The sequence below is a fragment of the Pseudopipra pipra genome, chromosome 4, assembly GCF_036250125.1.
Source record: "Pseudopipra pipra isolate bDixPip1 chromosome 4, bDixPip1.hap1, whole genome shotgun sequence".
NCBI lineage: Eukaryota > Metazoa > Chordata > Aves > Passeriformes > Pipridae > Pseudopipra > Pseudopipra pipra.
In genome coordinates this window covers 13,906,025-13,920,228 of record NC_087552.1, presented here as the reverse complement: position 1 = coordinate 13,920,228, position 14,204 = coordinate 13,906,025, and the positions used below count along the sequence as shown (strand labels likewise).

Below are 14,204 nucleotides of genomic sequence, written 5' to 3'. Positions count from 1 at the left end.
GGAATGTTCCTTTTGTCAAGGCCCTGGACTGCTTGAGTAACTCCTTTGCTTACCTCTCAGATGCATTTTTCAAAAAAAAAAATTCTGAAAATTACAATTGGTGATGTCACTGAAATGTTTTACAAAAAGAAGGTGAAGTGTTGTTTAAGACTAGTTTTAAGGTCAGTTATTCTGTGCAGCCACTGCCCAAGTATGGCTCTCAGTAGCATATATGTGACCGGGACCTGTAGAGACTGTTCTTCATAACTGCATACAACCATAATCACTACTCCAGTTTTATGAACAAAAACGAAGCAGGAGGATCCCTCCCCCTCACAGCACAAACTACACATACAAATCACAAACCACAGGGACACAAAAAAGACAATTTAAAGCTCCTTTGTGAAGGGATCAGCAGCAACACACAACAGCTGTCTGCCAAGGAAGAGGTACTGTACCTTCTCAACGTCCGACAGAGATGACAGCGAATGGTTCTGCAGAACCTCCGGTGCTGTGAAGGCTCGCAGGTCTTGTTGGGAGACATTTTCATCAGTAAATGATACACTGCCAGATGGAAGCAGCAGGAGAGACCACGGAGAAATGATGAATCCCAGAGCAGTAGGATCAGCTGTAGTTGAAAAGTAAAAAAAAAAAACAACCAAACACCCTGAAATTAAATCCATGTAGTTTGATGCCCTTGCTTGATTTTATTTTACTATCAGCCTATATATTATTAGTGGAAGAGACTCACACTTCCTTTTCCACCTGCGGTGTTTCATAACCACAACAACCACCTCAATTTTAATCACACTGAGGAGTAACACCTATCTTTTTTGACTATACTTTGCTATTGCTCATACCAGCAAGCTCGGGGAGAGCCTGCTAAAATACTCATGAGCTCTCCTGTCCTCAAGTTATTTCATTTATGTTACAGCTGACATACAAATTGCCCATTTTTTGTAGTGCACATGTCATTAAAGCTAATTCCTATCATAGGAATGGGGTTTACTCTTATACTAACATAGCACTACTGCTGCAGCAATGGTTTGAAGAGAGAAGACAAAATAAGTAGAGATGAAATGCTGTTTATTACAGTGGCAGACAGAACTGGACAAAACAGAAATGGGTTTGGGTCCTTTTTAGTCTAAAGTGAAAAGATATTACAAATGTGAAAAAGGAAAGAATGATTCTAGGAGCAGTAGAAGTGGGCAAAGAAAACCTGAAACCTTATTAAGATTGCCCATTCAAAACCTGTGAATACATAGCTGAAAACAGCAAAACAAGCACCGAAATAGCAGAACCAAAAGTGACCAAGAAAACTTCCTACACCCTGAATAGGCAATTTGCCAGCTAGGTTTTTGATGTCAGATAATACTGCTGTGAAACTTCTGGCCACAGACTTCCCCTAAAAAAAATAGGAAGGGGCTAGGGGCCAGGCTGCACCCACAGGGGAAGGTATTAAACCCTCAAATGTACCTTGAATTAAGGCAGGAAAAGGAGAGACCATTTCCTTGAGTCCAAATATTTTTTTCTACACTTTGAACATGAATCAGCTCAGTTTCACTGAAGGAGGCACAAGCTTTTAGCCAAATGAAAATAAAAGTTAACTTGTATTTGTCCATAGGCAAAGAGGCAATTGCTCTGTCTTCTGCTACATGATATATCAAAGATATGAGAAAACACACATTTGAATGGTAAGTCCTTCTTTTCCTTCTACATAGTAAGCAACAACAGCAGAACAATAATATCCTCCTTCAGCTCCACTATTAACAACATTTTCCACTCTCCAATCGGCTCAGGATGTTCCTACAGTGCTGATTCCTAGACTGCTCAATTATCTTGTAATCTAGAATATTTCTAATCTCCTAGGAAATGTATTAAATTACGGCTTGCAGGTATCAGATGTAAAAGGATCTATCAGGTAAGTCCTTCAATTTTGTAACCCCATTTCCTCCGAAACAAAGCAGAACAACTGCTGTTCACTGTTGTGGCAGTAAGTTGTGATGTTAAACAACAGAAATGTAAAGGTGAACAGTCCTATCCTATTATATGAACACAAGAAAAGCAAAGCTACAAAACAGTTTTAGGAAGATGACCATAGCTAGCCACTGACTTTCAAAAATAACCCTGTGTGTATACAGGGTTACAAACACTGATACAAAAACACTGATACAAAAATAATCCAAACAAGTCACACCTTAAAATATGGTAAATTTTCTTCTTATAAGTCCCAACTCAGGAACCTTAAGTAATGTGGAGGCTTTAACCTAATTTCACATTTTGTATGACAAATACTTTAAACACATAAAAACTCTTCATATTCTGAAAAAAGAATTAATGAGATAAAAATCTGATTTAGTTTTAAGAACAATTTTAAAAATCTCCACATTTAGTCTGAAGTCTTCCCAATACTAATTTCAACAAACTCAGGAGTGTGCATCTGTTCCCTACAGATACAGAGTCTGAATTTATTGATCCACCCACACTCAACAATCTTCATGACCTGAAGTAATGTAAAATGAATGTGATTAATTACAGAAAAAGAGCTGACTTTGCCAGACTTGTTTTGTCAACATTTTCTTAAATTCCTTATTATTAGCTTATAACTAATATAGCAGATCATACTATCAAACTTTGGGAATCTATTCTACCGTTCCAAAGGAGAGTAGAATAACTCATTCTTCACTTCCTCCCTTAAGGCATGCATTGTAAACCAAAATAACTGTCTCAAAGTTCCAACCAGACAGATTTAACTTAAGAAAATATTTTTCAATAACGCTACTACCCTTTAACATGTTTTCAGGATAATTTACCAGAGCAGTAAGAGAAACATACTCCTGAAAATACAGGGGAAAAAGGAAAAAAAAAAAAGAAAAGAAAAAGTTTAAAACCCATTTTTCTAAAAGCACTGGAATTCAGGATATGGCTGCTGGTCAATTCTCTGTCCAACAGGCTTTCAACTGTGCTAGAGCCAGCCTTCTGAGTTAACTCCAGAACTATGCAACTTGGTAACAAAACACTTGTGAGAGCACAGTTTAAAACAAGCAGTGCCAAGACAGAGATAAATAGTGTGGTCTTACTAAAAGTGAGACAGTGAACTGGCTTTAAATGCAATAAAAACAGAAATAATCTTCAGCTACAGAGCATCTGCCAAACAAATGAAAGGAAAAAAAATTCTTTACATGCTTTAACAGGATACAAGTAGCCAAAGATAAAAAGACCCACCACATTATAAGAGACATTAAATTAATATAGGATATTTGAAATTGATCTGTTTTACAATATATGGATCTATTTTACTATATTGATGGCAGGTAATTTTGAATTCCCAAACTACATTCACAATTGGAGCTCCTTCAGTTCTGTCTTTTCCCTGCTTCTCTCTTAGGCCACAGCCATTGGCAAAAATGGTCAGCAGGGATGCACATTTCACTTCTCTCAGAACACAAAACGAGTACCTTAAAAAAGCACAGAACAACTCAAAAATATACACAAGGTTTTCAGCACACATCTTGCTTCATTCTACAGCCCTCACTGAGACAAGTAAGATTTGTCCTAGAGCAAAGGAACCTGAAAATTTGTGTGCTTCGGCCAGGCTGGAGGCAGGCAGACCACTGACGCATCCCTAGCCATGCCAGGATTATGCCAGCACAAGGGACCACTTATGCTGTAAATCCTACATTCCTTTGGGCTGGTGCAGCATGTCCCTGCATGCCTGGTGTGCAGGGGAAGCAGCACTGAGCACTTCTGCTCCCTCTCCCTTGGGCACAAAGGGATGGAAACCAGCAGCACAAGGGGAAACACTGAGGGACTAACTGAAGTTTACACGGTCCTGAGAACTCTGGAGCAAGAAACAGGGTGAACTATTAAATCCTTAGATCACACACATCGTTCCCAAGTTGCTTCCCAGTCAGCATAACACCACATTAGACTTCGTTGTTATGCTGACTACATCCAGCAGAGAGTTCTGGAAAGAGCACAAGTAGTAACTGAGCCTCATTTGGTGCAGAGTGAAGCGTGGAGGATGGAGGAAGGGATAAGGAATATAAAGTAAAGAATTTTTAAAAACCCAACAAAATTACAAAAGCCCAGTCTCTTTCCTTCTCAGCAACCAAAAGATCAAATACTACCAGGAGGTGAGAAAAAGTAAAACCATTCCTTAACAGATATTGGTAAGGGGAAAAAGCCATCATTTAATGCCTGCCAGCAAGGACTGGGTGGAAAATGATGATTTGGTTTTTTCGCCTTCCTAGTGCACTTTCCCTCTTGTCAATCAAAGCAATCTACTTCCTCCTCCATCCCAACTACATCTGTGACTATTTGGGACCCACCATTAGTCCCATCAACACAGTTCACACTTTACCTTCCTTTTTTTCATTACACTTGCTCAAGCTAAGCAGGTACAATAGTATGTCAACAAGATTTACAGGTCCCCAAAAACCACAGTCTTCCTTCTTCACATCCACTTTTTGATGATATAACTTCTCTTTACATAAATCATTTCCCACACACAAATTTGCAAGACAGTCAACTTGCCAAGTGTCTTTCTTTGCTCAACACGTCTTTCTAATATCAGACACATTTTTCTCCTTCTCTTCCTCCTTCCTTTAGATCCATGTCTCCAAACATAAGGTCCAACTATTTTCAGAATCCTCAGTACACACTTTAGCATAGGAGTGGCCTAAGCAACATGAAATCTTTTCCACTTTCAAGTTTTGATAAATCTTTTTCTAGTTAAACCTACCAAATTAGAGGGACGCTTGTTTTATAACTCTCAGCAGCAGTGAGCACAGCACAGCACTCCCCTTACGCTTATACACTCACATTTGAGATTACTTCAAAGACTTCTTCCTTTGACCTCATGGAGTACCGAGTACAAGATGCAGCATGTCTTAAACAGCTGATACACCCTTTCAACAACAAAATAGTTATTGCAGATAATTAAACAGATGTAAGAGAAGGGCAGGTCTGGTATCGGCCTTTTCAAATCTCCAGATTAATCTCAACATTACCACTAAAACTGATGTCAGATCTGCAACTGAGTCCTAGATTGTGTTTCTCCTTCATTTAACAACTTATAATATGCTGACAGAACAGCTACCAGAGCTGATCTTCTAAATCACTGATCAGCAACTGGGCATTTCAATCTAAGCATTCATTGCTTATAATGAAATAAATGAAATAAATTTGTGAAGTATTTTTAAGGAGTTTGACATCTGTTAGAATTCTAAATATTAATAGGGATGAAAATATGAACAATTCTGTATCAGTCACTGAATCAGACATGGTGTGATACAGAATTAACCACGTAAGACACGGACTTTCATTCTGTGCTTCTCTTATTAAGTGGTTTGATGGATAATAAGGTAGACTCAGTAAAAGACACACAGAGCTTTTAGATATCAAGAAGTCATCAAATCTCCAACAGAAGCTTGTTTTGGGAATTTTTCCCTAATTTCCTGAAACCAGCTTAAAAAAGAAATTAATTGAAGAACAGGTTCTCAGTTGACAGAGTAATAGCAAGATTCCCAACTTCAAACAAACTACCAAAACTCTACTAGGATTAGATACATAAATAGATGGTTACTTGGGCTGGTAATCCCTTTAAGTGTGTGTGGTTGCTGGGCTGGTGTGGGGAGGCTGCCAACAGATGGCAATTTAAGAGTTGATGATTTCCACGGCCTTTATATCCACCTCATTACAAAACAGCTGGAGCACAGACTGTTGAACAATATGCCTTATTTTATTTCTTTTTAAAGAAACTTAGTGTACAAAACAGTCATCAAAGCTTAAAATTTGTTACAGAATCGCATGAGCGGGGACTTCAGAGCTATACACCTGGCACTTCCACAGCAGTTCTTTCATACCATATGCATGGAAGAAATGGGTCTGAAATTTGACCAAGGAAACCAAGATAACTCTAGGAAATCTCTTTGCTACAAGTCCTCCACAAATAATGAAAAAAATTTGAGTCAGACAAGCCTACAGGAACCTTTGCATTCTCTGTTCCTGCACATCCACAATGCATCTTTACAAGCCAGCATAGAAGCAATATTCAAGATGACCAAAAAAGGTTTCTAGATTGCTTCCTTTGTGAAGATAAATCTTCATTAAAGACTGTCTGGTTATCCAAATCTTGCTGGGAGGAATTAGATTGCCTTTATCAACCTTAGTTACACAGTAAAGCTCTTTCATTTGAGTGTCTCTTGACGTGCCTTTTACCACAGGCTATATCCCAGGTTAATTAATAGCATGCCACTGAAAATAGTTTGCTGAACTAGCAGAAAAACAACTCAATAAAACAGCTTCATCTCCAAGAAGAGACAGATTCTTCTGGCACTGATTTTATCTGAATGTGTGTTTTGGTCTTCACTGATAGGAAGTGAGATCAGAAGCTTCTGCCACCTTAGCCAGTCTTGGCTGGCAAACATTCTCCTGCCTTAAAAAGCACACATCAGAAGTCCTGAGGCAGATTTCCATTTTGTGCTCATATCTTTCAGGACTTGTCCTTCTGAAGGAGGGCTGTGTTCTCGTTGCCAATGCTTGCATGCAGTCTTCATAGTTATTGTGATAACTCTTCTCTGAGTTACTCTCAGGACAAGAAAGGGTGAGCTCTTATTTTCAGTGGAGACTTCCTTGGAAAGAATTTAGACCTAGTATAAAATGGTCTAAATTAAGTGGTTCCACTATTATATACTCATACAACTATGATCTTGCAGGTGGATTACAAGATGGAGCTCCATATGTCAGTTCCTGTAAAGTTTACAAGAGTAAACCTCTAATCATTCAAGATCTCTCTTTAATCAAGGTTTTAACAGCCTGCCCTCTCAAAAGAAGTAATTCTTCTGATTGTCTCCAAGAGACAACAAAGAGTGAAAGAGAGAGAAAGAAGATGCCAGCTTTCCCTTTCTTGTACTATGAGAAGCAGCAGGACAGGACAGTTGGTTAAACTGCAACAATAAACTCAGCATTCCTAATAGAGAACACTTCTTACCACACATGGGCTGTGAGCTCGCTGGTAAAGGGAAAAAGGTAAATTTGCATAGGATATCAAAACCACCCATAATTCACCTACCAAGAAATGTTTTGAATAAGTTGATCAAACTTGATCAGAAATCAAGCACCATATAGCATTTCTGCTCACATCTGCCTTCTTTGGAGTCTGTGAAGTATCCAACAGAGACTACTTTCACAGGTTGTGCAATGCATAAGACAGATCTAATGTCTGATTTGACAGATCATCTAAACCAAATCTTAAAAAAAAAACTCAACCCAAACCAACAGATGTTGAATCTTGATGAAATTCTGAATCAAAAAATACAAAATATTTTGCCCTCAATAACAAAGATGTGACCCCTGCAGAGCAATGTGGCAAAACAGTGAATATTTTCAAAGTGTGAGCCTTTTGATTTTTCATAAATAAAACTGATTAAGTTTACATATGCATGTTTTTATACAAAGAGATGACTCCCATAAATATGCTGAAATACTAAGATGCATCATGGGAACATATGTTATCTGAGACCAGGTTAAAGATGCTACTGAAGTTCAGTATCTGAGTTAAGCTTTTATTGCTATAAAAAGCAAAAAAGGGAAGGAAGGGCCTTAAGGATTTACAAATGTTAAAGAAAAGAAAGGAAAACATAAGGAAGAACAGCTCCATACTCAAACTTAGTGCTAAAATGTACATTATTAGCAGTATGGTCGACGCTCAGCTTAGAGCCTACTAAACTGGGGGAGTGAAGGAGAAATACTGACTTCCACTCTTCTGAAGTACAAGATGACACCACATTTCTCTCAGTAGCTATATAAGTGTTGCTACTTGAATTCTGGGGAATGATACCTCCTCTGGTCAAGTTTTCTGTTGCTCACCTTTGTCTTACTTGAGGCTACACTTCTTCAGAGCAGACTGGTCACAACTGCACTGTACTGTACCTATTTCTACATCCCCTTCAGTACCAAAGTGCTCCAATGGTCTCAGACTTATTCATCACTTTTTTTTTAATGTTTCCATCTCATTTCAGTGAGTCTAAAATCATGCAAAAACCCTGTGGTAGATTCCTACCAAAGTAAAGTTATCACTATATGAAACTGGATGTGCCACAGATTCTGACAGAACATGAGGTGAAAACATCCTCTGGGCTGGGGTGCAGCTAGGTACTTACCTAAAGACAACCTAGGAGCAAGTTGTTATCTGGGTTTAGAGCCCAGGAAGGACAAGGCAGTTTACTTATACGACACCTACACATAACCAAGATGTTTCCAGTTCTGTATGCATCAGTCTTTAAAAATGCTTACCTTTTCTGAATAGTTCTTGAAGGCTCTCTGCACTTTGATTCAAAATAGCCCATATTTCCTCTTCCTGCAATGGTCCCCCCCGAACCTCCAGAGCCTCTGCCAGTGACACATGCATGTTACCTGGGAAATGAAACACATTGATTTAAGACTATATAAGAGTTATCTTCTTCTTGCATGCACTGTTCAAGTAGTAATAGCCCATTTTCAATTCTCAGTCACAAAAATTCTCTAACATTTATAGAACCCATCAAATATAAATAATACAAAACATTCTCCATGGTGATGAAGAACTTTTATTACCTGCTACCATGAAGAAATAAAACCTGGGTTAAGACAACAACCATCCATAATAATACTGCAGGCTCTAAATCAATAAACTCAACGAGCTGGCATTAGTCCATATGCTATGGGCAAGAGTTTGCTCTGTTTATAAAAATGACTGACTGCTTAGTAGTTACAGATTCATTAAAATAAATCAGTTTTTAACATTATTTTGACAGGTTTAAGCTGCTGTTAGGAATATATTTTCACAGGGTGAGTTTGTTATTTCTCAAAGGCTCCAAAGTTGCTGCTGGAAATGGAAAAGACAGTCCCATAAGCAATGCTTATTGCCTGGAGATCAGTAACTGGCATCAACAGCTTTCATGACCCAATGGTACTGCTGGAGGCTCCTCCCTCTTCCTTTAAATCTCCAGCCAGAGCCTCCCCATCAGCATGCAATCCTGGCTCAGATGTACACTCATGGATATTCACCTAACGATTTGCAAGGAGGACAGGCTGACTACCTCCTATATTTAGTTTCCCAACTGTCTAGGCAGTTTTGTGCCTTCCATGTGTTTTTACTTACATATAACCAGGTTTATACACATGTGATGGCAACATAAAAGGCTGAATATGCTGCTGTTTCTATCTGAAAACATGAGCTTTGAAGATACTTGCTGAAGTAACTACCCAGAGCCTTTTCAGCTAGAATTTCTAACTACAGTATTGAAAAATTACATATGGCTGGCTGCTTTTCAGCACAGTTTATTTTCCCTTATTTCACAACTTGCCAGTTTCCAGCATTCAATTATTCTGCCTATTAGTAAGCCAGATGTATTTTCAACAACTAATGTTCAAAAGTCATCACCAAAAGATAATGCAAGGCAAAGCAGATCCAGAATACATTTAAAAGAAAGATGAAATCTGAATTCCCAAAGAGAAAAATAAATAAGCCATTCAAAATGGATATGTCTGTATGGAAAACCCATACAGACTTCTTATAAATGGATGAAAAACCGGAGATAAATGTGTTTCTAGTCAGCATGGGATTCACCTACACCTGGCAGAGAGTGAGTATTTGGTCTATCATCTGTCCCAGGGAATTCTGTGATTTCATGGCACAGTTTCAAATTTCAGTATGTATATCTAGAATCACACTGTCTGGATTATTCTGATTAAAAGATCTCATCTTGTCCTAGGGACCAAAAATACATGAACTGCAAATGAAAACTTTTTGTGCTAAATATTCTAAAGGAGTATGCTGAGCATAATGCCATCAACAACAATCCCCTCCAAAATCCTTCTTTGTCACTCCCCTTTTCCCCATCCTGCAAAATCCCAAATCCTTTCAGCTGTGATTAAATAGTGTGGACTGTTCTGTAGCAGATATAAGCCAATTCCCCATTTAACAACACAAGAGAAACCATAAGCATGTCTGCCGAGGCTCCCAAAAACATTACATCCACAGTAAAAGAATCCTACACAAAAAAATTTCTCGATCACAGTAAGAAGCCTCTGAGTATCCACCCAGCCACCCAGGCCTCAGCTGTAGCAGTAAAAGCAACAACATCTGCTTGCATATTACAGACAGCAGTAGTTTGAGAAAATCAAACACACAACACAGCAAACCCAAAACATTTCAAATTGATTTTGAAAGCTCAAGAAGAATCCATCAAAAACCAGTCGTTACAAAGGGAGCCACATGAAAAACGGCACAAGCTGGGATTTGAGTGGGACTCTTACTGAAACGAATCTGTTTCAGTAACTTTTTAGTAACTTTCTCTGAAACTCTGTAACTTTTCCGCCTGGAAAGTATCTTTAAGCTGCAGCGCTTGTCTGTCACAGCATTGAATGGGCCAACACCACTGGCTGTAAAGATTAAAGAACCTTTCACAAAAAACCCTTCTCTATCACCAAGGAACTGACTGAAGCAAGCTGGGATAAAGCTGTTGGGGGGCAAATCCATGGTCAGATTTTGCCACCTGTACAGCCCACCTGGAACCAATTTAACACGATGGAGCTGACAGTGGAAGTGCCTCACACAATACATATTTTTCCCCACGTTTGTTTGTGTCAGATTTTTTTTCACAAGGAATTTTCACAGGAAATTTCACAAGAAATTTTCAGGAATGCTAATGTTAGCAATGCATAATTTTTCCAGATTCACTGTCTTCTTAGATTCTGGGAATCTTCAGTAGTACCTGGTCCTTTGTGAATACAGAAGCTTAAATGCTTAATAAATACAAAAGCTTTTGGGTTTGTGCAACACCTGAGTATTTGCATAAATTGCAACATAAGGACAGTATCAAGTAATTTTTGTGAGAGAAAAACATATAAAGTTTTTGTAGAATACCATATCAAAACTATAGACTGCCTATCTTCTCATCTAATCACCATTATGTCAGCAGCTATACAGTTGTAAAACATTCCATCTAAAATATATATCATCATTTAAAACATGTATTTAAACTCCTATGTATAAGAACTCCAAGAAAAGAAGCTGGGTGATACCAACAGGGGACAACAGACTAAGAACAGCAATCTCTTGAAATGCAGGAAAGACAGAATAAAGACGAGTTATCTCTGCTGGGGGTAAACTTTCAGCTGATTTCAATTGAGCAAAGAGGAGGCAATCCAAGGAGAGAGGGTGAGCAGATTTCAGGAAGGCTCACAGAATTCAAAACTGCAAGTAAAACAAAGATTCTTCTCTTGTACAAACAGTACAAGCGAGTCTGTTTCAAATATCCAAAGATGCTCCTGGCAGTCCCTGTGTTTTTCAGTGTTTCAGGTTTACTGGCAAAGAAATCTAGATGCACTGGCAGAGTTCTCAATGCACTCTTAGTCATATTCCAACAGGCCATTTTTCTTGCAATGTTCCTCTCCCTGATGGAATCCTGTGCCCTGCTTCTTTCACTCCTTGTAATGAGAATGGACAGATTAAAGAACACTGAAAGGTGCACCAAGGATGAGTTCACTTCCCTTTTTCTTGGGACAGCGTTATGATGGCATCTTAGTAGGAAGCCACACCGACACTTTGCTGGAAATGGGATCAGGAGGCTTACAAAGTGAAGCCCATCCTGTTTCTGCACCTTGCCTCACGAGGTGAGAAGTCCAGATGTAGTCATGGTCAGGAGGAACACCAAAGGGTTAGGTGGTGATATGAACTCCACATGAACTGTTAGGGCATGGATTACCCGTACACCCAAAACCCACACATGATCAGAGGCACTGAACATCTGAACAAGGACACTCACACAGCACAGAGCACAACATAGTGTCAGAAGACAGTGGACAAATGAAAATAGTTAATAATGGAGATGCACAGACATGAAGCTGGAAGGTTGCTTACTCCCAGACCAACAGGAGCACTCTTTCCACAGGAAAGGAATCACGTCATGTGGAGGCAGCTTTTACACTCCAGGACAAGAGAGTAAATTCAGGCGTAAATCATTTGTATCAACAAGCTCTGCATGTGATTTCTCACCCTCCACACAACTCAGCCCTAAGCCATGCAGGCAGTGCAGTTACAGGAAAAAGTGCTGCTTAAGCCAGAGGCCTCTCCTGTATCTCAGGTACTTCCTTTAAAAAGCCTGTGTGCCTCATGAGGAGCATCTGACAGCTCCTCCCTCTAAGACAGACAACTCACACACTCCCTGATGAGTGGAATGGGTACTTCTGTCTCTTGCCTGTAAATCAAGCTCAGTAAACTCCTCGACCCTGCACTTTAAAGTCCCAGTAACCCACCTTAAGAGCTCAACACCCATGGAATACGCAAACAGTGCCAACATGGCACATGAGGTAGCCTCCCACTTGCTCTGTCCAAAGTACAAAGGAAAGCACATTTGCAAGAGATATACTTTTTTCCTACAACTTGCAAAGTCTCCAAAACACTTTTTAATTATGTATGCAAAACAGAAGTTAAATGCTCAAAATTCTCATTTCCCACAATCACCACCATTTTTCCTTGCACATTTAAAATTTGAAATTGAAGGTCTCTAAGAGCAACCAAGAATTAGGAAAATTTTAATGGCCTATTCTTTCCAAATTTTATTGAAATGTTGCCAGCCAAAATATTAAAAAGCTATTGCTAAAACTGTTATTAATAAAGACTGTAATAGCAGCCATTTTTGTCAAAAAGTTTCCAAAAACAGACTGAAAGTCAAAAGATCACACTGCTTCAACTTAACGGATGCTTGACAACTTTGTGCTTTGGTACCAGTAACATATATCCCTTGCCTTTTTCCTTACTGTGTGCATCAGCATTTTTCCCCACCTTGTAACTTCAGAGTGAAAACTTTCAGTCAAAAGCTATGTTTTAACATCAGCTAACTGAAATGCCTGCAATCCCCCATATTTGAATCCCATACTTGATATCTCATCAGAATATGCTGCCAAGAAAGATGGAGAGCAGCTGCTCTAGGCACACACTCTGTTTTTAGATATGCTAGAGGTAGTGGAAAAAAAATCTAGAATATAAAAACACTGTTAGAATCTCTAGATAATCGCATAAAATGCTCTGGTATTCATTTTTATCCTTCAACAAAATTTAAAACAGAGAAGAGATAGCAGGAAGGCTCTATATACCTCCAAAATACTTTCTGCGTGAAAAAGCCCACCTTATTTATTCCATAGAGAACACTGTTACCTGACTTTATTTGTCCCAAATACAGGCAATATTGCCCCTTTGCTCCACAGGTATACTTAGGCAAAAAGTGGCAGTTTCCAAGGAACACTTTTCTCTTAGCAGATAAGCAAAGAGCCCCTTCTAGGCCTCTTCCCTGTAGATGGCAATGCCTGAAGCAGAAGAACCTTTAACAAGACAATTCTGTCCAAGAGAGCCTCTTAAAATTCACCTTTCTCAGGCCATGATTAGCAGCCTGAAAATAGAACACTGACACTTTCATTCAGCACTCACTGAGCTTGAAGTGCTTTCTGAAAGTACTCAACATGCACAAGCCTCAGTGACACTGAACTGGAGTTAGACCTGAACAGTTTTGAAAGTCTGGTCTCTCCCACTTCAGAACCTAAGCATCTTAAGTCATTATCATGCCCTCTAATTTCAGAATCCTGGCATCTATTCCATTTATTTACATTGACCCACATCTTACACCCCTGAACAAGACCTGGACTACATCTACCAATTACTTTATCCCCTATAATACTGTTGCTGAAACTGCACTTAAGTGCAGAACCCTGGAGCCAAGTTAGAAAGCTTGTGCTTCAGTAGTCTTTGAAACCTTATTTTCAAATACACACATAAAATGTGGTTTCCTATACCTGCAGGTCTAATTTGCATAGACAGTCCAGAAAATAAGGCATTATTTGCAAATAGACAAGTCAAGCATGCAATCAAGGCATATATGCAAGCTAATCAAGTCAACTATGTTTAAAGAATTATTTATTTTTTTTTAGAATCCTGCTCTCAAGTTAATTACTGCACATTATTCTCAATTACTCTCTTGAAGGATAAGGAAACAAACCCTTGTGTCATCACTATTTTTTTCATTTGTCCTATAGATACAAAGAGGGGACAAAAATCCCCACAAGACCCAAATCTCACCTCCTACCTCTTTTTTAAGTCTCTAAAGACATGCCCAAAAATCAGGTGAACCAAAGTTTTTGTGAAAAAACACACTTTCATGGTGCTTTTCATTCAACCTGCTTCC

General features: G+C 38.9%; 1 protein-coding gene across 1 annotated transcript in view; it reads right to left on the bottom strand.

Annotated features, from left to right (window-relative positions):
• Window positions 1–14,204, bottom strand: part of PTPN13 (protein tyrosine phosphatase non-receptor type 13) — a 117,520-nt gene that overhangs the window by 83,577 nt on the left and 19,739 nt on the right. Inside the window, exons 2-3 of the mRNA XM_064651678.1 lie at window positions 8,278–8,397; window positions 438–607 (exon numbers count right to left, since the gene is read on the bottom strand). Coding sequence (XP_064507748.1) covers window positions 438–607; window positions 8,278–8,392 — 285 coding nt within the window. The 5' untranslated portion in view covers window positions 8,393–8,397. The remainder of the gene's footprint in view (window positions 1–437; window positions 608–8,277; window positions 8,398–14,204) is intronic.